The following is a 24,102-nucleotide window of genomic DNA, read 5'->3' on the forward strand; positions in this document are numbered from 1 at the left end:
TTGGAGCTGCACTCATCCAGGCAGGTGGAGAGTATTCCATCACACTCCTGACTTGTGCCTTGTAGATGGTGGAAAGGCTTTGGGGAGTCAGGAGGTGAGTCACTCGCCGCAGAATACCCAGCCTCTGACCTGCTCTTGTAGCCACAGTATTTATGTGGTTGGTCCAGTTAAGTTTCTGGTCAATGGTGACTCCCAGGATGTTGATGATAGGGGATTTGGCGATGGTAATACCGTTGAATGTCAAGGGGAGATGGTTAGACTCTCTCTTGTTGGAGATGGTCGTTGCCTGGCACTTATCTGGCGCGAATGTTACTTGCCACTTATCAGCCCAAGCCTGGATGTTGTCCAGGTCTTGCTGCATGTGGGCTTGGACTGCTTCATTATTTGAGGGGTTGCGAATGGAACTGAACACTGTGCAATCATCATCGAACATCCCCATTTCTGACCTTATGATGGAGGGAAGGTCATTGATGAAGCAGCTGAAGATGGTTGGGCCTAGGACACTGCCCTGAGGAACTCCTGCAGCAATGTCCTGGGGCTGAGATGATATGCCTCCAACAACCACTACCATCTTCCTTTGTGCTAGGTATGACTCCAACCACTGGAGAGTTTTCCCCCTGATTCCCATTGACTTCAATTTTACTGGGACTCATTGGTGCCACACTCGGTCAAATGCTGCCTTGATGCCAAGGGCAGTCACTTCACCTCACCTCTGGAATTCAGCTTTTTTGTCCATGTTTGGACCAAGGCTGTAATGAGGTCTGGAGCCGAGTGGTCCTGGCGGAACCCAAACTGAGCATCGGTGAGCAGGTTATTGTTGAGTAAGTGCCGCTTGATAGCACTGTCGACGACACCTTCCATCACTTTGCTGATGATTGAGGGTAGACAGATGGGGCGGTAATTGGCCGGATTGGATTTATCCTGCTCTTTGTGGACAGGACATACCTGGGCAATTTTCCACATTGTAGGGTAGGTGCCAGTGTTGTAGCTGTACTGGAACTGTTTGGCTAGAGGCGGGGCTAATTCTGGAGCACAAGTGTTCAGTACTACAGCCGGGATGTTGTCGGGGCCCATAGCCTTTGCTGTATCCCGTGCACGTAGCCGTTTCTTTATCACGTGGAGTGAATCGAATTGGCTGAAGACTGGCTTCTGTGATGGTGGGGATATCGGGAGGAGGCCGAGATGGATCATCCACTCGGCACTTCTGGCTGAAAATGGTTTCAAATGCTTCAGCCTTGTGTTTTGCACTCACATGCTGGACTCCGCCATCATTGAGGATGGGGATGTTTACAGAGCCTCCTCCTCCCGTTAGTTGTTTAATTGTCCACCACCATTCACAACTGGATGTGGCAGGACTGCAGAGGTTTAATCTGATCCGTTGGTTGTGGAATCGCGTAGCTCTGTCTATAGCATGTTGCTTCCGTTGTTTGGCATGCATGTAGTCCTGAGTTGTAGCTTCACCGGGTTGGCACCTCATTTTTAGGTACGCCTGGTGCTGCTCCTGGCATGCTCTTCTACACTCCTCATTGAACCAGGGTTGATCCCCTGGCTTGTTGGTAATGGCAGGGTGTGGAATATGCCGGGCCATGAGGTTCCAGATTGTGCTGGAATACAATTCTGCTGTTGCTGATGACCCACAGCTCCTCATGGATGCCCAGTTTTGAGCTGCTAGATCTGTTCTTAATCTATCCCATTTAGCACAGTGGTAGTGCCACACAACACGTTGGATGGTATCCTCAGTGCGAAGACTGGACTTCATCTCCACGAGGACTGTGCGGTGGTCACTCCTACCAATACTGTCATGGACAGATGTATTTTTGACAGGTAGATTGGTGAGGACGAGGTCAAGTAAGTTTTTCCCTCGTTGGTTCGCTCACCATCTGCCGCAGGCCCAGTCTAGCAGCTATGTCCTTCAGGGCTCGGTCAGTAGTGGTGCTACCTCATCTACCCTCTCTACCTCATCAAAAAAACTCTATCAAGTTGGTTAAATATGATTTGCCTTTAACAAATCATTGCTGGCTTTCCGTAATCAATCTATACTTGTCCAACTGACTGCTAATTCTGTCCCGGATTATCGCTTCTAAAAGTTTCCCCACCACTGAGGTTAAACTGACTGGCTGTGTTTGCTGGGTTTATCTTTACACCCTTTTTTGAACAAGGGTGTAATATTTGCAATTCTCCAGTCCTCTCGCACCACCCCCTTATCTAAGGATGATTGTAAGATTATGGTCAGTACCTCTGCAATTTTCACCCTTACTTCCCTCAGCAACCTAGGATGCATCCCATCCGGACCGGGTGACTTATCTACTTTAAGTACAGCCAGTCTTTCCAGTACCTCTTTATCAATTTTTAGCCCATCCAGTATCTCAACTACATCTTCCTTTTACTGGGACTTTGTCTTTACCAAGGAAGAAGATGCTGCCAATGTAAAGTATTCATTTAGTGCCTTGGTCATACCCTCTGCCTCCATGAGTAGATCTTTTTTGGCCTTAATCGGCCCCATCCCTCCTCTAACTACCCGTTTACTGTTTACATGCCTATAGAAGACTTTTGGGTTTCCTTTTATGTTGGCCGCCAGTCTATTCTCATACTCTCTCTTTACCCCTCTTATTTCCTTTTTCACTTCCCCTCTGAACTTTCTATATTCAGCCTGGTTCTCACTTGTGTTATCAACCTGACATCTGGCATACGCCCCTTTTTTCTGCTTTATCTTAATCTCTATCTCTTTTGTCATCCAGGGAGCTCTGGCTTTAGTTGCCCTATCTTTCTCCCTTGTGGGAATGTACCTAGACTGTACCGGAACCATCTCCCCTTAAAGGCCGCCCGTTGATGAATTACAGTTTTGCCTGCCATTTTTTGATTCCTATATACCTGGGCCAGATCTGTTCTCATCCCACTGAAATTGGCCCTCCTACAATTGAGTATTTTTACTTTAGAATGGTCCATGTCCCTTTGCATAGCTATTCTAAACCTTACGATACTATGATCGCTGCTCCCTAAATGCTCCCCCACTGACACTTGCTCCACTTGGCCCGTCTCATTCCCTAAAACCAAATCCAGCAATATCTCCTTCCTCGTTGGGCTGGAAACATACAGGTCAAGAAAGTTCTCCTGAACACACCTCAAAAATTCCTCCCTCTCTTTGCCCCTTATATTGTAACCATTCCCAGTCTATATTAGGATAATTGTAAACAATTTTACAACACCAAGTTATAGTCCAGCAATTTTATTTTAAATTCACAAGCTTTCGGAGATTTTCTCCTTCCTCAGGCAAATGTTTCAAGATCTTGAAACATTTGCCTGAGGAAGGAGAAAATCTCCGAAAGCTTGTGAATTTAAAATAAAATTGCTGGACTATAACTTGGTGTTGTAAAATTGTTTACATATATTAGGATAGTTGAAGTCCCCAGTTATTGCTACTCTATGGCTTTTGCACCTCTCTAATTTCCTTGCAAATTTGCTCCTGTATATCCTTCCCACTAGTTGGTGGCCTATAGAACACACCCAGTAGTGTAATGGCACCTCTTTTGTTTCTTAACTCTTACCAAATCGATTCTGTCCTTGACCCCTCCAGGACATCCTTTCCTGCACTGCAATATTCTCCTTAATCAATACAGACGCCCCCCCCCCCCACTTCCTTTCTTTCCTTCCCTATCTTTCCTAAACACCTTGCACCCAAGAATATTTAGTACCCAATCCTGCCCTTTTTTGAGCCAGGTTTCCGTTATCGCCACAACATCATATTCCCATGTGGCTAATTGTGCCTGCAGCTCACCAACCTTGTTTCCCATGCTTTGTGCGTTTACACACCTGCACTGTAAACCAGTCTTAGTCTTTCTTCTACTCTGTCTGACCCTGCCTAATACCGTACAATTTTTTTTCTTTCTCCCCCAATCGTTTGTGCAGCTTGTTTCTCCTTTCCAATCCATCCTGGTGCCCATCCCCCTGCCAAATTAGATTAACCCCCCCCCCCCCCCCCCACCACAGCTCTAGCGAACCTACCCACAAGGACATTGGTCCCAGCTCTGTTGAGGTGCAACCTGCCCGGCCTGTACAGGTCCCATCTTCCCCAGAACTGGTCCTAATGTGCTCCAGGAATCTAAAGCCCTCCCTCCTGCACCATCAGTCCAGCCACACATGCATCTGCTCTATCTTCCTATTTCTATACTTGCTAGCGCATGGGACCGGGAGTAATCCAGAGATTACCACCTTTGAGGTCCTGCTTATTAATCTCTTTCCTGACCGTTTAAAATCTGCCTGCAGGACCTCATCCCTCTTTCTGCCTGTGTCGTTGGTACTGATATGGACCACGACCTCTGGCTGTTCACCCTCCCCTTCCAGAATGTTCGACATCCTTGACCCTGCCACCAGGGAGGCAACATACCATCCTGGAATCACGTCTGCGGCCGCAGAAATGCCTGTCTGTTCCCCTAACTATAGAATCCCCTATCACTTTCTCTCCTGACTTTTTTCTCCTCCCCCCTTGCCCCCGGTACAGCTGAGCCACCCCTTGGTGCTATGGTCTTGACTCTGGGATACTCCCCAGAGGAACCCCCTCCATCACCAGTATTCAAAATTGAATACTGGTTTGAGAGTGAGATGCCCTCGGGACCTCTGCACTACCTGCCTGGTCGAACGGTCACCCAGTCTCTTTCTGCCGGCACCCTCCTAAGCTGTGGGGTGACCACCTCCTGAAACGTGCTTTCAGCGTAGCTCTCAGCCTCGCGGATACACTGCAGTGACGCCAGCTGCTGCTCAAGCTCCGAAATCCAGAGCTCGAGCTCCTCCAGCTGATGACACTTCCTGCATTTGTGGTTTTCCAGGGCACGGGAAGCGTCCTGGAGTTCTCAGATGGCACAAGATGTGTACCCGACGGGTTTGAGGTTCCCTGCCATGTCTCTATTATATTATTAACTAAACTTAACAAAAATAAACTTGAAGACTTTAAACAAAACACTCACTAGCTACTCACCAATCGGCTTGTGCTGATGTCACTTGGTGTTTTTATCACCTCTCCCTGCCCGCACTCCGCTCTGTCTCCTCTCTCACTCCTCCACTTATTGTTGATCCCACGCTCTGCTCTTGGTCTCCTCTCTCGCTCCTTGTTTTATCGCTGATCCCCCGCTCCGTGCGCGCTCTCTCCTCTCACTCCTCCTTTTATCGCTGGGCGGCCTTTAAAGAGGAGATGGTTCGGGTAGGGTCTTGGTACATTCCCACGAGGGGAGAAAGGTAGATCAACCGAAGCCAGAGCTCCCTGGATGACGGAAGAGGTAGAGAGTAAGATGAAGCAGAAAAAGTGGGCATATGACAGATGTCAGGTTGACATTACAAGTGAGAACCAGGCTGAATATAGAAAGCTCAGAGAGAGCATGAGAATAGACTAGCGGCCAACATAAAAGGGAATCCAAAAGTCTCCTACGGGCATGTAAACAGTAACGGGTAGTAAGAGGAGGGGTGGGGCTGATTCGGGACCAAAAAGGAGATCTACGCATAGAGGCAGAGGGCATGGCTGAGGTACTAAATGAGTACTTTGCATCTGTCTTTACCAAGGATGAAGATGCTGCCAAAATCACAGTAAAAGAGGAGGTAGTTGAGATACTGGATGGGCTAAAAATTGATAGAGGAGGTACTAGAAAGGCTGGCTGTACTTAAAATAGATAAGTCACCCTGGCCGGATGGGAAGCATCCTGGCTGCTGAGGGAAGTAAGGGTGGAAATTGCAGAGGTACTGGCCATAATCTTCAAAACATGCGTCGATACTGGAGAATTGCAAATGTTACACACTTGTTCAAAAAAGGATGTGAGGATAAAACCAGCAACTACAGGCCAGACAGTTTAACCTCAGTGGTGGGGAAGCTTTTAGAAACGATAATCCAGGAGAAAATTAATAGTCACTTGGATTAATAAAGGAAAGCCAGTACGGATTTGTTAAAGGCAAATCATGTTTAACTAACTTGATAGTTTTTTGATGAAGTAACAGAGGGTTGATGAGGGCAATGCGGTTGATGGTGTATACATGGACTTAGAACCAGAGAAAAGATATCGTGTCCACGCTGGCTTGAATCACTTTTGATAAAGTGCCATATAATAGGTTTGTCAGCAAAATTGAAGCCCATGGAATAAAAGGGGCAGTGGCAGCATTGATATGAAATTGGCTCAGTGACAGGAAATAGAGAGTAGTGGTGAACGGTTGTTTCTCAGACTGGAGGAAGTTGTACAGTGGTGTTCCCCAGGACTCAGTACTTGGAACACTTTTTTTGATTTATATTAATGACTTGGTCTCGGGTGTATAGGGCACAATTTCAAAATTTGCAGATGACGCAAAACTTGGAAGTGTAGGAGAATAGTAATAGACTTCAAGAGGACATAGACAGGCTGGTGGAATGGGTGGACACAAGGCAGATGAAATTTGACGCAGAGAAGTGTGAAATGATACATTTTGGCAGGAATAATGAGGAGAGGTAATATAAACTAAATGGTACAATTCTAAAGCGGGTGCAGGAACAGAGACCTGGGTGTATATGTGCACAAATCTTTGAAGCTGGCAGCACGGGTTGAGAAAGCGGTTATAAAAGCATACGTGATCCTGGGCTTTATAAATAAAGATTTATGAATACAAAAGCAAGGAAGTTACGTCAAACCTTTATGTCGAACCAGCCACTCATTTGGCCGCAACTGGAGTATTGTGTCCAATTCTGGGCACCACAGTTTAGGAAGGATGTGAAGGCCTTAGAGAGGGTGCAGAAAAGATTTGCTAGAATGGCTCCAGGGATGAGGGACTTCAGATACGTGGATAAGACTGAAGAAGCTGGGATTGTTCTCCTTCGAGCAGAGAAGGTTGAGAGGAGATTTGATAGGATTGTTCAAAATCATGAGGGGTCTGAACAGAGTAGATAGAGAGAAACTGTTCCCATTGGCAGATGGGTTGAGAACCAGAGGACACAGATTTAAGGTGATTGGCAAAAGAACCAAAGGCGACATGAGGAAAAACTTTTTTTTACTCAGCGAGTAATTATGACCTGGAATGCGCTGCCTGAAAGGGTGGTGGAAGCAGATTCAATCGTGGCTTTCAAATAGGAATTGGTTAAGTACTTGAAAGGAAAAAATTTGCAGGGCTACAGGGAAGAGCAGAGGCATGGGACTAACTGGATTGCTCTTACAAAGAGCCGGCATGGGCTCGATGGGCCGAATGACCTCAATCTGTGCTGTAACCATTCTATGATTCTAAGGATAGCTTCACAGTTCTAATGGCAATGAGATGTATTCTTTAGGCCAATGCTAAATTGGAAAAGACTGTTTCCTCATTGATGAGGGTACAACTTTTTTCCACTAATCTCCCATGTTCAGGAAGTTGAAAGTGTGTATCTTTAGAGAGTGAGAGTGGAGAAGATTGCAACGGCTGTGGCAGCGAATGGAGCAGGCAACAGTGGAGCAGACCGAACAGGATGGCTGAGGTCAGCAGACAGCAATGCAGCATGTCAGGGGGCCAACCAATTTTTGTGTTTGGGAATGCTTTTTTTTGCATATGGCTGTTCTGATTTGTGTTTACATATCTGCGCATAAGAGTGTTAATAAAGATCAGCCTACACTGTGTTGCCAATTCTCTCGAACCCTATAATATTTGGGTGTTGTGGGCCATCAGCCGTAGCAGAATTACCACCAGAATCTGTAACCTCATGGCCCAGCATACCCCTCGCTCCACCATCAACATCAAGCTAGATGACCAACTCTGGTTCAGTGAGGGGCATAGAGGAGCATGCCACAGACTTTCACCTGGCACATGCCACAGAGGTTAAGCCTCAGATTTAAGCTCAATAATTTTGTTGAAAGAGTTTTCCTAGTAAATCATGTGTGGTAAATATTTTAAACTAACAAATATTTAGATGACCTGAAATAGGTTTATATTTCTCACAGAATTTTTTTCAGTATTGGGTGATTTTCTTTTCAGTTTTTACAACAGCTAATTGTTAATATTCAGTGTTAAATCAACATTTAATTATTGAGTGTAAGTACTGCATACATTTTAATGATTTTATGAAGCTGCTAATAATAGATGTCAACATATTTTTGATTAAAAACAGGTATGTTTTCATAAAATAAGATCTTGTAAGAAATCAGTTGTATACACAGTAAAAGGTTCAATTAAAATCTTATTTTGAAAAGTAGCATTTAGGCTTGTACTTTTTTCTTTTTATATTGATATTTCAAAACATGTAGGTGTTGCTGAAATTAATGGGACTATTGAGGAACAATTATCACAAGGAGAGAAGGTTCACCAGCCAAACAATGACATTAACCTTGCAGGAGATCAGACTATTGTGGTTAAGGAAAAAGGTAGGAACTGTCATTTATTTTGATTTTCTTTTTTATATGATTAGATTTATGATTAGATTTATAGCTCTATAAAGTCACCTCTCAGGTTTCTCCATTTCAGGCTGAAAAGCTCAAGTTGCTCCAGTCTTTCCTCCACTCACACCCCTAATGTTTGTGACTCTTCTCTGTGCTGCCTCCATTGTATTATGGCACCCAGAACTGGGCACAGCATTCAAGGTGCAGTCTGACCAGTGTACAATTTGATCATGACTTGCTCTGACTTGTATTCTACTATTTTGACTCTGTAGCTGGACGTTCTGTTAGTTCTGTTCATCGCTGCTTTGCATTTGTTAGATATATTGAGCATCATGGGGCAGGCTTAATGGACCAGCTGATCTTTTCCTGCCTGTCAATTTCAAATATTCGTATGTCTCCTAAGACTCCTAGATCTCTTTCAACTTCATCCTGAGCTGTTTCAACATTGTTCTTGAAGTACATGTGTTGCTTATTTTTCCTTCCTGTCTGCAGTAATTTACATTTGTCTGCATTAAATTTCATCTGCCGTTGTTCTGCCCAGTCACACACATTGTTCAGTTCATTTTGAAATTTCTGGGCTCCTCCTTTGATTTCACTGCCCCCGCCTAGTTTTGGCCTTGTCTGCAAATTTTACCATTTTGTATCGCGTTTGAGTCCAAGTCATTGATGTAGATTAGAAACTGTAATCTTCAGATTTCAGTCCTAAAACTCAAAAACATTATTTATCATGCCTTTGTCTGCAAAATTAGGAATTACCATTCATAAAGATCATTAATTTCTATTTCACCTAACTCTTATCAGACTTCAGAGGACCACCCGCTTATGAAGTCCGAATTCATAGCAGCTGCCACCAAGTCAATGAACATAGATTTTATTAAGTGGTTGACATGTTAGCTTGTTACAATAATTTCACTAAGCTATTTACAAGACAACTTTAGCCATTAAACAAAAGGTTGACCTGTTTGAACAAATGTGGCATTTCAGTATTATCTGCCTTTTGACCCACTCCTCTTGTCAAAATTTGTCTTTTCAATTTCTCCACAAATTTGCTTGGGAGCATTTTTATAAACAATCTCTCGTAGTAAGAGTAGTGCTGAGTTCATGCTGCCAAATGCTAGCTCATTTTTCCTCTTTTCTAAATGCAGATGATAGGGAAACTACCATAACCTTGTAGTATTTACTTGGGGTATTGGGGTTGTATCGTTTATACCAACTCCTCATCTAATTTCCCCCAGTAGTGGGAATAAAGTCATCAGTAATAGAGGGGTAAACACAGATTACTATTCATGTCATACTAGTCAATGGAGTCATGCCCTCATCAAAACAGGCTTTCACTGTGTATAAAAAAAACAGAAGGAAAGCAAGTCGTAGACCTGAAAATGGTACCACTACAAAGCTCCTAGTCAGAATCCATCACACATCAGCAGTAGCTGATTTGAAATGGCTGCTGCGCATATACATTTTGGCTGGTACATTCAAATATTTAATATTCGGCTCTATTGCCTGGAAGGAGAGGAGGGTGATGAGAATCCATAAGATATTGGGGTGTATTGGTTTCTGTTGCTATTGGCTTTGGAAAAGTTGCTAAAGGCATCCAGGGAAGTACATCGAGTTAAATCATACAGCACAGAAACAGGCCATTCGGCCCAATTGGTCTATGCCAGCGTTTATGCTCCACACAAGCCTCCTCCCACCCTACTTCATCTACTTGAGGATACCCTTCTATTCCTTTCTCCCTCATGTGCTTATCTAGCTTCCCTTAAATGCACCTGTGCTATTTGCCTCAACTACTCCTTGTGGTCGTGTGTTCCATATTCTTACCACTCTTTGGGTAAAGAAGTTTCTTCTGAATTTCCTATTGGATTTATTAATGACTATCTTATATTTATGACCTCTAGTTTTGGATTGCCCCACAAGTGGAAACATTTTCTTTACCTCTATCCTATCAAGCCCTTTCATTATGTTAAAGAACAGTGTCGCAATCAAAACCCTACTCTTCTTCAAAGCATTATGTAAACCCAACTGACTAAGCTGTTATTTTTTTAGTCTTTTATTTGTTCTCGGGATGTGGGAGGTGCTGGCAAGGCCACATTTATTGCCAGGCCATTTCAGAATCAACCATGTAGTATGGGACTGGAGTTACATGTAGGCCAGACTAGGTAGGAGTATCCTGTTGCCTTCCCTAAACTGGTTGGATTTTTAAAGCAAATTATTTTCTAAAACCTGATGCCAGTTTACAATTTCAGACTTAATTAATCCAATTTCATAACTTGTCATGGTGTAAATTGAACTCTCGACATCTGTGTTCCTAGTCCAGTGCCATAACCGCTACGTTATAGTATCCCTGTTGAACTATCACACTTCAATGTTTCTCTTGTATACGTCCTGCCATAAATTACCCAATTCAATCGTCTCGGTAAACTTGTCATTTCTAGTCTTGGACTTCCAAAGTAAAACTTCTGCAGGGAGATAATTTAGAATAAATATAGCCGACTCTTGTTTGTCCTGTTTTTAAATTTATTAACAAAATTCTATTTTGAATGTTTCCTTTGATTACCCATACAGTATTGTGTTAGTAAAAACCATTTAGTTGAATAGCTAATATCCATTGCACGCTGTTGATAATCAAGTGAAATAGCCACCACCTGATGTCAGGGCTGACGTTCAGAGATTTGAATATTCATGTTCCAGCATTAGTACTATGGGCAGTAAGTGATAGAAAGTGAAATTAAATTCAGCTTGAGACCCACCCCACCCCCGTCAAGATGTAATGGAGGGTGTACAGATCTTTGCCCCATAATTACTGATTTGAAAACTAATTGTTTTTGAAACAAAAATATCTAAGTAAGTGCTTAGCATTCACAGGACTTGCCTTAAGACTCGCCGTCACCTTTAATAAAAGAAAATCCAAATTATGTAAGGGCTTCCTTGGCAGCCATGTAATTTAGCTTTTAGCCATGTATTTCTGTACTTCATTTTCACGTGATAAATGCAGTCACAGTTGGAGATTCTAAATTTCTTTCATTTAATATATGTTTGTGCTTTTAGTTTCGGCAGTGGTCCATACAACTGAACACACACAGCCTGATTTAGCCAACGAAGCTGTGGCCTCTGAAAAGGTACTTCAGCAGCTTGAGTGTCCAACAGCAATAACAGAGGTCCAAGACATGGAGGTGACTGAACACAAACCTGAAACTCTACTGCAACCTCAACAAAATGAGGAGGCACAAAATTTTGAAGAGCTTGTTGATGGATCAGTGCTAGTAAAAGAAGAGCATCAGTTCTGTGAAAACAAGACAGAAATAATGGAAGTTTCTGTCCCAGAAATGTCAAATAATGAGCTTGTACAAGAGGCTACACTGACTAGGCAGCTTCCAGCAATGCTATTACTGGATAACGTGGCACAGAAGAGCGAAGAAACCATTTCCCAAGCGTGTCTCAATAGCAGTGTTTTTGAGGCTGAAAAATCTCCCAGTGGAAGTACATCAGAGATGAGTTCACCTATTGAAAATAAAACGGTCAAAATGTTTGGTGAATCAGACAATAATTCCACACACAGTAACAAGTCCTCAGTTTCTTCCTCTTTTGTGACTCTTTCCGTTGGGGTGTCTCCTGTGACTAATGTGTCCCGCGCTTCAGCTGCAGGCACTTTAGGTTCAGGAATTCCTGCATCAACTTTCATACCTATGGTTCCAAAAATAGGCATGGGAAAACCAGCTATTACCAAAAGGAAGTTCTCCCCAGGAAGACCTAGAATGAGACAGGTAGGATTCTGTCTTGTATATGTTCTGTTAAGTATATGCAAAGTTCAAAATTTGAGCAACATAGTTAGTCCAAAGATTGTGGCTGAAAAATTGTTCCGTGTGGTAATTAGTGAGTAAAGCGAGCCAAAACACAATTCTAGCCATGTGTCAAGGAATTCAAAGGTCTAAAAGTTGACATTTTCTTTTCCAAACTGTAAGTTGGTGCTAACAAAAATCAAGATTTCTTCTCATTTGCATTTTCCCATATCAAAATTGTGTTGAAAGGACAGTAGTTTTTTTTAAACTCCATATAATTCCAATAATGTGAACAATATATATGAACTTCCACTATTGAAAGGGGTTATTTTTCTTTGAATTTTGTTTTCCAAGATGTTACATCACTGTCAATCTTATGGTAATCAGATTTCTAGGTTTGTTTATTGAAAGCATTATATGCTAGAGTGGATTGTGCATCTCCTCCAGCTGGACTCGTGACTTGGGGAGTTGGCCTCCACCAATCTTATGCTTTAAACGCTATTCACAGAACAGCACCTATTTGGTCATGTTATGGCTCAAGAAGCCTTGGGGCATAAATGCATTAAAATTAATTTCCCTTTAATATGCTATTACCTGTGTCATTTACATGAATATGCCATAAAGTACAGATGAATATTTAGAATCATTTTGAAGCTTTCTGAACATAAAATTGAGTTTTCATAAAGTTGAAGATCTTTATCTGAAAGTAAAGGGGATGGCGAGGACTCCTCTCTGATAGATGCTTCCCTTTTATGGCACCCCTTGAGTGCCAAGTAAATCTAATAAATGCTCAACACGAGTTTGCCAAGAGACATGGGCTAGATTTTTCCATCCATTGACAATGAATGGGTAGAATATTTAGCCAAAGGAGGAATACTTGTTCATGACTTGAAAATAATTTAGTAAAGAAAACAGATGTTTGCTTTGCATCCAGCTGCAGGTGGCTTTTAGGACACTGAGGATGGCATTGCTGATCTACATGCTATCTTCTATATGCACACTGCTTTGTTATTGTGCAGATGTAGGATGGTTTTGGGTCTTTGTACGTAGTTATTTTTTGTGAAGGGGGATGGTGCTGATCCTAATATAGTCAAAGTCATGTCAAGTTTTTGGTTCCTGTGATTCATTCTGAAATCTTCAAATTCATGCCAATTTAGTTTTCCATTTAATTCCAGGACTTGCTATTAATATGCTAACCTCTCATAACATTTTTTGGTACATCATGCTGTCTCACATATGCGGAGATTTTTCTGGCCTAACTTCTCTCCTGTTTCTCCCCATCCCAGCTAGGGAGGTGGGTAATATGTTGTGGATTCTTTTGTCTTCTATTAGAAATATATTTTGTTAAACTGATGGTGGGATGCTTGCAACTCTGCAGTGAGCAAGTGCTGTGCCTTCTAGAGTGAAACCCACATGGCAACCTTTGTCAGAGGGGATTTATTGATTGTTATTGATTTGCACACTGAAGTTAATGATTGTCCTGTGTGCTGTCAGAAATCGGAATAAGGCAACTGAGGATTAAAATTGAGTTGTAACTAATCAAACAAAAATTTATAAGGACAAATAAGAGTAGCTACAACTTAAAAGCTCTGGGAAATTTGAGTTTGATTCTCAATCTTGACTTACATTTTATACTTGGGCTGCTCCTGTATTAGGTTTGCCAGATTTTATGAAAATGGAAAATGGCCAGAGTGGAATTTGTTCACAGACTTCAATATATGGGTTGCATTAGTATTTTCTTCACTTGAGAGTGCTGCAACATGCCTTCTCACTCTAGTGTTCTTAAGTGGAAAGTGCAGTTATCTAACTCTGCAGGAGACTAGGAACAATGACTGTATCTTGAGGAGTTTCAGATGGTTAAGCTTCAGTGACTTTTTTCAAGTTTAGGACATCTTTCACAAAACCTTGATCCATATTAGAGGTGGATTAGGGTTTCTCTCTGTCTTTCCAAGCGCCTCTTAGGAAAAAGTCTATATTGGTATTCATATCAGAAAATTAAATATTTCACAGTAATTGATCTATAGAATTGTGAATTGTCTTCTCTCTCTCAGTAGTCTGAGCGTGTACAGTTTGTAGAATGTCCCAGCACATGTCAGGAGGACTCTCGATTGTTTTGTAAGTGCAAGCTATAGCTCCTCATTCTGTGGGAAGATTTCTATGTTGATTTATATTACAAAATGACTTGAAAACCATTAAATTTTTAAATGTTAAATTTAGGTAATCTTCCGCATTTAAACTACTGATTGTTTTAATTTCAGAGCAACAGCATAAATCAGACAGATACAATAAGCGAGACATACATTTAACCATTTTTCTGAAATGTAATTTTTTTTCTGCTGTATGAAAAAAACTTACGAGGCAATTACATTTTGAAAACTTTTTTGCGTAGCCAAACTGAAGCTAATTGCATACATCTGTGTTTGTTTAGAATCCCGTTGTAACTCATCACACCTGTGTGTAGGTAATTTCTTGATGTACAACCTTTTAAAGGCAGTAACAGTGCACTTCACACTCTAAAGAAAGTGATGAACACAGATGCTGTTGCTCGCTGGGAAGCCTGAGAGCTTGGCTGGGGTGGGCTAATGAAGGACTAAAATAGGCAACAGTCTGGTCGGGGAAGTGCATGATGGTGATTTCAAAGAGCCAGCACAGGCACGATCGGCCGAATATCCTCCTTCTGTGATGTAAGATTCTATGATCAAGGAATGGCAAGTATTCTAAGTTAATCCTGTGTGTTTATGCTCGAAAGAAACTTCAGACAGCCTGAGTGTTTGGATCGAATTTCTAGGTTATGATGCAATTCTAAGAAAAAATATATATGGGGGTTGGGGTGGGGGGGGGGGGGGGGGGGCAGGCTGAAGGCATTGAAAAAAGCCATGGCCCTGGGTCCAGATGCATTGTATCTTAGGGTAGGGACTGAAGGAAGTAGCTTATGTAATTGGAGCTAATATAATTATTCTAGTGAGCATCTTAAGGGGATCTTTGGAAACAGACTATGTCTGAGGATCGGAGAAATGGCATTGTGATGCCAATCTATAAAAAGGAGCAAATCAACAATCTAGGAATCACATGCTGGTCATATCTATTGTAGAGAAAGTACTGGAAAGCATCCTGTAAAGAACAGACTAATTTTTGAGGAAATACTGAACTCAAAAATGAAACAGGTGGCGAATTCTGAAAGTACTATACCATTATTCCAGTTGGAGGGAGCTTTTGAATACAGTTCCTTAATTTAAAATGTTTTACCAAAATATTCTGCTTGAATATGCTGAAGTACTGTTGCAGAGTTATTTGGTAAAGTAGGAAAGTTAGAAGTAAGAAAGGACTAAACTGAAATGTTATATATTTTGTGACTTTTGCTATTAAAAGAAACACCCTAAACAGATGGTCATTAAAGAACTGCACCCTCCATATTGCATGCAGAGACTTGGATAACTGTGGTATTTTTTCATTTATCGACCTTCAGTAGAAACAGAAAACATTTATTTCATGAACAATCGATAAAAAGCATGTTACTGTCTATACAGAGACCTCCTAAACTACTTTCAGTGGAAATGTGCACACCTTCCACATTTCCACACACCAACACCCCCCTTTACAACAGTATCCTGACTCATGATGACAGTTCTTCTTTCGCTTCCTTATACTTTTCTCATTGTGGTGTATAATTCTAGCTCATTCTGCATGCTTTTCATCCCCCTCATTCCTCTGTCCATATGTCTCTGTGTGGCTCCCATTCATGTTCTTTACCAATCTACTCAATGTAATCAAATTTTGTTTGCTAATCGCTCCTGCGAAGCGCCTTGAGATGTTTTACTATGTTAAAGCACTATATAAACGCAAGTTGTTGTAATCTCTTCACTTTTTTGAAGTGTAGGGTATGCAGAAAGTGGGGAGGCAATCTATAACGACGTGGGAGAGGGGCTGTTGGAAAGATGCTGCAGTTCAAAGAGATGGAGATGGCCAGAAACAAGCAGAAGGTCAAGGTTGAAGTATGGGAATGAGCAGTGGAGTGCACCGTGGACTGAGAGGTGGTAGTGGAGGGAGAGGGAGGCTGCCCTGGTATAATCAGGGGAATGAAGTGTGGAAGTATTCGGTCCTGGGAATGCTTGGTGGAATTATTTTTCTTGGACCTTGGGGGATTTTTGGGTGTGATTGGCATCAGACAGCACCAGTGAGGGTGCTGGGATATTGAAGTACTTATGTTGTGTGGTGTGAGGCCTGGAAGCAATGTTTGGAGGAGGTGGGGGGAGCAGCGAGAAGCTGTTGCATGGTAGTTCTCCAGTGAAAGGCCAAAGACTAGGAAGACCGAGTGTCTGGGAAATTTGAGAGAATTGTGGAAAACATTGCAGTCTGTTGTCAGTCAGGCTTTTTAGGTGTGGAGGCAGATGAAGAATGGAGAAGTAGTAATGGGGTGGGCTGGCATGTAGCAATACAGCGGGTAGGTGGACTCAATGGGAACTGGGTGGTGGGAGACTAGAAGCACTGAGTAGGAGCACTTGGGTCCAGGTAAGTTCTGGAAGCTCTGAAGGTTTGGGACTGAAAGCAATCAAGCACACGTGGCAAGATCTGAGTACTGTCTTAGGTCTGGCAGTGGCCAGACTCGGGACCAGAGCACAGGTGCCAGCCAGAAGAAGCACAATAGAGCTGTCGTGACAGAATAAGCGAAGTTGACCAAATTGAGCCTTGAGCTCCCTGTACAGGAATAAGCCTCTCTGAGACAATGTTTTCCTGGGATTTAGAGACCTGTACAGGCAATTACATGAGTAAGAATAAGAATTTTGTTCTAAATTGTTTCATTTTTGCAGTTATTGGGGTTCTTATGTTATAAATGTTACCTTTTATTGTCAAATGTTTACGTTGGTGAAAAATTAAAGATGGAAGCTCAAACCAGCTTCACAAAATTATTTGTAATTTGGTTGGTATATTTTATATACCAGGATTGGTAATTTTTACAAATAAACCAACAATTCGATTGCTCAGTCTTCTGCTCTGTAATAGTTCTAACCGAATGAAACGACTTTTGAATCATTGTGTTTATTTAGTCGAATTTTTAATATTTTTTTCTATGGATGTATGACGACTTGAAGCGTGACACTTTTATACTTGCATGTGCTTGACTAGACTTTTAATTACGTGCCTCTAGATAATTGTTGGGGGATGAATGACTGACTTGTGAGTTTCCAGAATGGTTTCGTGCAACCATTAAAAGAGATTTGGTCTGCATACGTATCTGTAATTCAGCTGTGATTATCAATTGCTTTGTGGCACAGTGGTAGCTCTTAGCCATTTTTGAAATGAGCTACAAGAACACTGAATTAGCATAAGGTTTCATAAAATAAAGGATATTGGATAAATGCAATTAAATCCTTTTTGTTGTCCAAACACTGCTAAATTTGACTTGCATTCTGAACGTTGAAAACAGTGAAAACATTTGTACCAGTACTTCTTCACTCCACAGATGCGTTCTCATGTGTGCCCTTCCTTCTTATCAATTTTGAATAATTTGCATTGCTTTCTTTGCATACTTTTTGCCCAGGGTAGTTTGTAGCATTCCCCTCTATCTAATCAACTCATCAAAAACCTCATTTGAACACTGAAAATAGATTAGTTAAAAGCTTTCCTCAACTGCTGCTGGTGGACAATTAAGTTAATTGAGATCTTGATACCATTCATTGGCATGTGATGTCTCACTGGATTGAATTACAGGAAGTGGTGGTGGTATGATAGTGTTGTTGTAAACTGCAGAATTTTAAAACATTTTAATTGAAATATAATAGTAATTTTAAAAAAATTAGTCAATCTCCTGTGACATTGTACACAGGGAGTCAAGACCAAAGTGCAGTGTTCAGATCGAACAGGATTAGAAGGTAGGGGAATAATTGAAACCCGACGGAGAGTGGGGAAGGAGGAGCAGGCAGATTTGGGGGGGGGTGGGGAAGGAAGGGGAGCAAAAGCAGGGAAACTACCTCAATCCCCTCACGGTGAGGGAAGGAGGCAAACTGTCCCTCCCTTGGGGGGCAGGGGGTTCGGTGAGTGAGTTCTGTCAGATTATCTTGGCTTTCCTTCCCTTCAGGCCTTGATTTTTGTGTGACAGGATGGTCTTGGTTTACTTCTTCCCGGGCTGCTATTTCAGTCTCGGAGGAAGAGGGAGGTGGGAATTGAGGCGTGTCCTTCTGTCCCACCCCCTGCAGCTTCAACTATATTCCCGAAGGGGAAGAGAGGAGGATTAAGAAGTTAATGTTGCCTCCTCTACCAACCCCCCCCCTCCCCCGACAGTGCCATGAGCTCACTCTTACTGGCGAGGTGGTGAGGTAAATCTACCTTGCCCGTAGGCATGGTCTTTTGACTGGGAGAGCACAGACGGTCTTTTCCTTGATGTTGTCCTTTTCTTTCACTGGGTGAATTACAAAGAAGGGTTGAAGTGTGCTTTTTGAGGGGCGATTTGACGGTCCATTTGCAAGTACTGGGGGGGGGGTTGGGGGAGGTGGGTAATGATCACTATTTGTAATGGGTGTGTCAGGCAGCATTGCAGCATGGATTTCGGGGCCAAATTGGTGAAGAGACGGGGAACAGGCGATGCTCTAGGTATTGAAGGTCAGTGGTGACAAGGAGATCGAGCTGCAGTGCAGAGAGGCTTTATAGCCATAGTGGTTATGGGCACCTGTGCGGAAGGGGGAATTGGTGGAATAGGGCCTAATTACTGAGAAATTAGACATAGGCCTGAGCACAAAATCTAACTGAGGAGCTGAGAGGTGGCCGATAATGGTGCTTTCATGGAGGGGTGACATAATTAGAGATTAGCAAAAAAGGAGTAAATTGTGGAATGCTGCTATTTTTCCTAACGTTACTATGGCAGGTTTGATAAGGAAATCTGTCATTTACAGCACCCCCTACAGCCATAACTGGTACTGCAGGTACATGTTGGCACTTTTATAATTTTTTTTCAGTTGACAGAGCCTGACCTGGTAATTTCAATACATTTATAAGTGTAATGTTGCGACCCAATCAGCATTTTTATTATATAATCTATTTCAGGCAATTATATACCAATAATTTATGTGTAACCAAATTACCAAAGAGGAAAATAGGGTGGAATTTGGTCGTCTTGTAGGATTGCATTCTTTTCTAACTCTAATGCTGTACAGGGTACTGGGAAGGTGGAGGCGGAGGTATGAAATCATGGCCTCAGTTCTGAGGCTTGCTTTGCTATTAATGAATTCACTGTGAATTTTCATAACCTTAACAACTAATGCACATCATAAGATGTAGAACTAGGCAGAATTTTTAAAAGCAGACTTTTGGCTGCCTAGTTTATTATTTTAGAAGAATATTTCTGTATTATCTGAACTACATCCAGAAAGAAACTTCAAACTGTCATAGTTCTGTACCCTACAAAAATATTATTTTTGAGGTAAAGGTTGAAAAATACTAAAATCTTTTCAGACCTAAACATGTTGATTCCCAGAAATAACACCATTCAAGCAACAATTCTGATGCGGGTTTTTAAAACTCATTTTTGGGATGTGGACATCGCAGGCAAGGCTGGCATTTATTGCCCATCCCTTGTTGACCTTGAGAAGATGGTGAAGAGCCTTTTTGAAGTCTGTGGTGAAAGTGCTTTCACAATGCTGTTAGGTAGGGGATTCCAGGATCTTGACCTAGTGACAATGTGTCCAAGTCGGGATGATGTGTGATTTGGAGGAGGAGGAGGAGGTTGTGATGGTGTTCCCATGCACCTGCTGCCTTTGTCCTTCCAGGTGATGGTGGTCGCTGGTTTGGGAGGTACTGTTGAAAAAGCCTTGGTGAGTTGCTGCAGTGCATCCTGTACACACGGCAGCCACGGTTATTCCGATGATGGAGGGAGTCGAAGTTTAAGCCAGTAGATGGGGTTCCAAGCAAATGGACTGCTTTGTCTTGGATAGTGTCGAGCTTCTTGTATTGTTGGGGCAGCACCGCAGACAAGTGGAGAGTATTCCATCGCATTCCTGACTTGTGCCTTGTAGATGTTGACGGTGGGGGACTTGGTAATGGTAATGCTATTAAATGTCAAGCATAGGTGGTTTACAACCCCCACACCCATATTTTTTTCTTTTTTTTTCTTTCCTATCTCTTGTTGAAGGAAATATGAGATACTTATTGATTATTCCATTCAGGTGCATCATCAAAGTATACATCAGGTTATTAACTCCAAATGAAAAAATGAAACTGCCATAGCACTGAATCCAAACAGTAAAATAACTGGTTCTGCATTGAGGAGGCATTGGTGGGTATCTGCTTAGCTCTGTTGTGTAGTTCTGTTGACCCAGCAAAGCACCATAGAGGTTTTTACTGTGGGGCTTTTGTTTTACAGGCAAGAGGAATTCTCTCTCTGCAATTTGCACAACATTTTCTGAACCAAGAACTTGCTTTCTTTGACCTAGTAAATCATTTACAGGCTAATCATGTCAATAGCCGTATTACAGTTTAATATACTCATCTGGATGTTGTGCACAATGATGATTAGCAATATTTTCTTATTTTTCAGCAGCAAATTGTCATGTTTGCTGTTACAATTTCATGTTATTAGCTATAAATGATACTGTGAAAAGTCTACTTCAGATAATAATTGTAGACTGTGATAGCAAAGTGTCTGTCATCACTTTGCATGATGTATGCTGCAAACAACAGATATGGTAACCCAGGGGTTAAGGTGCTGGGCTAGCAACCTAGAGGTCGTGAGTTCAAATTGTGAAGTTGAATTTAATAAATCTGTTAACTTGAGGGCTGGCACCAGAAAAGGACAGTGAAAGTTATTGGATTGTTGTAAAAACCCAACTGGTTCACTAATAGAGGAAAGTAACGAACGCATTTATGTAGTGCCTTTCACAACCTCAGGACATCCCAAAATGCTTTAAAGTGAATGACGTACTTTTGAAGTGTAGTCGCTGTTGTAATGCTGGGAACTGCAACAGGCAATCTCCACACATCAAGATTCCATAAACAGCAATGAGATAAATGACCAGATAACCTGTTTTTAATGATGTTGGTGGAGGGAGAATACCCCTGCTCTTCGAATAGTGCCATGGGATTTTTTACGTCCACCTGAGAGGGCATCCGAAAGATGACACTTGTGGCAGTGCAGCACTCCCACATATTGCACTGAAGTGTCAGCTTGGATTATATGCACAAGCCTTTGGAGTGGGGCTTTAATTCACCACCTTCGGACTTGGAGGCGAGTGCTACCACTGACACCTATCAGATTTGTAAAGCTCTGTTTTATGTTTTTTAATACATGGACAATGCAATTTCATTCCCTTTTTATGCTCCTCCCCCAAAATGTTCCTCTTACACTTGGGCAATCTGGACATCGGGAGGGTTGGACTGTGCATCTATCGGCACTGTCAATCCTACTCTAGATTTAGCTGCAATCTGATACTTTGACACAATGTAGGGAAGTCTCCTTCCAGCCTTTAAATCATGCACTCATCCTGGGCTCAGTGCTGCATTTTTTGGTCAATTCATTATATATTTGGTGTCTGAACTCATTAAGGTGAAGCACAGTGGTGTTTGAAGTGGAACATTTCCCCCAGTTTCCTCTATCTAATATATTAAGTCTTGCATGTAGTATATACTTTCTTGTGTCACACTTACTTCCTGTAACACTTCATTGATAAGACCCTTATTGTTATAATCTTCAACTCACAGGAGATCTGCTAGTACCCTAAATTATTAATAAAAGTCTGTGCCAAGAATCAAGCAGCTTTGGATTACATGCTTACTTGGGGGTAAAGAGAAGAGTATTCTAATTGTCAGTGGTATTCAATGCCAATATACCCATATTTTTAATTCATTCTCTGGATGTGGGTGTCACCAGCAGGGCCGGCATTTGTTTCCCTGAGAAGGTGATGCTGGGCCTTATATCTTTGTAGCAGTTTGATACAACTGAGTAGATTGCTAGGCCACTGCAGAGGGCAATTAAATCAACCACTTTGGTGTGGGACTGGAGTCACATACAGACCAGGCCTAGGTTAGCTTTCGTTTGATGTCCTTCAGAGAAGGAAACCTGTGAACAAGTCGGGCATCTACAACAATCCAACAGCTTTATGGTCACTTTTACTGATACCAGTGTATTATTTCTAGATTTTTAAAACTGAATTCAAATTCTCAAACTGCCATGGTGGGATTTGTTCTAACACCCTATGGCTTTTTAGTCCAGGCCTTGGGATTACTAGTCCAGTATTTTAACCACTACACTACCATGTACCTCAAAGTATATAGCAAATGGTATCCATGACTTTAAGGTTAAGGCTACTTTGGACACTTGATGTCAGTTTGCAAATTCTAACATAAGTTTAGTTGTCTTTTGCACTAATCAGCTAAAATGGTCAATTCGGCTAAATATTGGTCATTCCTCAGAAGCCGAATAGTTAAATGCTATATTGGGATTAAAGGGCACATGAAATGGGCCTTAATCTATGCTAGTAGACCAAAGTAAGTAGAATGGAACTCATCAGAATGTGATCATTAGCATCAGTGTGCATACTGTTGTGATACACATGAAGGCACTGTGAACGGATACTGATAAATTACATCCTCTTTGGATTGAATTGTGCTGGTGCTTTATTGTTAATGGACACATTGGACATGGATACAAGTGCATCAGTAATCTGGAAGAAATAATTCCACTACAACTGATGCAAGTTTAGCTTCTATGAATGTTAATTACATCAGGATCCACATGATAAAAGAGCACCACATGTAACTGAGTGTTTCAGACACTCTAGCACTCTGAAGGATGAATAGACATCATGCTGAAACCTTCTCATCTATACATGAACTGGAACTTAAAAGAAGAGGGAGAACACTGAAGATGTACACTTTGAAAACTATGAAGTATTATAAAGGTAAATTAAATATTCACCTGTGTTATTTTCAGTGCAAACCGAGAGTGGTAACTAAGGAAGGGATAACATTGTACATGTAACAGTCTATAGAGTTATCTGCAGTGCAACAGTAACTTTGTTAATTATTGGAACAATAGCCAGAACAACAAAATATCAAAGATAATTTTGGCTTGATTTTTATGTAAATGTACACTAAAATTTTATAACCTTGTTCTGTTTGCAGACTAAAAAAGAGCTAGCTGCAATCTTTGGAAGAATCTGGGACTGGGGTGAACCCTACAGTGTAGTACTCTGGGTCAGGGGCCGTCTCAGCCATAGGAGAACTGGAAGCTGACTCAAGAATCTCTGTGGAAAGCCCTCTTGGGGAACTCAAAAAGCTGTACATAGCAATGTGGAAAAGGGGTGCTAGTTTTGCATTAAATGTTGAGTAGATTGGTTTATGAGTCAGTCTGCTCTGCCAGCTGTGCCCAACCTAAATTATGGAGTGTGTCCATATGAGTGCTTATCTGGATGTGCCAGACTGCAGACTTACATGGATGATAACAAAAGCATGATTAAGCAGGTGTATACTTTTGCCTGCAGGCTTTGGGAGAGCTGTGGGTTTGTCAAAGCCCACTGTCCGTTTCTCGTAGTCGATGTGTCCCCTTGTCTGTTGTTGCACCCACTCCTTGTACAATGTACCTCGGAGAACGCCCTGCAGAAGATCTGATAACAGCAAAATGAGTTCTGTTGCTTGATAGCAGTGTGAACTCTGTTCCCTTGGTTTGTTTTCAGTGCCTGATATTAATTCTCCATTGCTCAAGGATTTAGTATCCATTTTTACTGTTCGCCTTCAAAAAGGTTATTGCCTAAGGAATGATGCAGCATAGCTGGATGAAGATTACTTATCTACAGGGACAAGCTCGATGGACCAGTTGGTCTTTTCCTGTCCATCATTTTCATATTACATGTGGCTGGGATTGCTGCAGATGCCAGGGAGGGAGACAATAATTTATGAGGTTGTGGAATAAGGACTCTTCATGCATGTAAGACAGTGATTATTCAAACTGATTAATGTAGACCTTATTGATTGTTTTTTCAAGCCACTTG

The 24,102-nt window shown here is 41.9% G+C and overlaps 1 protein-coding gene across 10 annotated transcripts in view; it reads left to right on the top strand.

Annotated features, from left to right (window-relative positions):
* Positions 1 to 24,102, top strand: part of kmt2ca (lysine (K)-specific methyltransferase 2Ca) — a 424,137-nt gene that overhangs the window by 218,070 nt on the left and 181,965 nt on the right. For all 10 annotated transcript variants that reach the window (XM_068008355.1, XM_068008384.1, XM_068008402.1 and 7 more), the window contains exons 13-14: positions 8,217 to 8,333; positions 11,397 to 12,112. In XM_068008355.1, coding sequence (XP_067864456.1) covers positions 8,217 to 8,333; positions 11,397 to 12,112 — 833 coding nt within the window. The remainder of the gene's footprint in view (positions 1 to 8,216; positions 8,334 to 11,396; positions 12,113 to 24,102) is intronic.

The sequence above is a fragment of the Heptranchias perlo genome, chromosome 2 (assembly GCF_035084215.1).
Source record: "Heptranchias perlo isolate sHepPer1 chromosome 2, sHepPer1.hap1, whole genome shotgun sequence".
NCBI classification, from domain to species: domain Eukaryota; kingdom Metazoa; phylum Chordata; class Chondrichthyes; order Hexanchiformes; family Hexanchidae; genus Heptranchias; species Heptranchias perlo.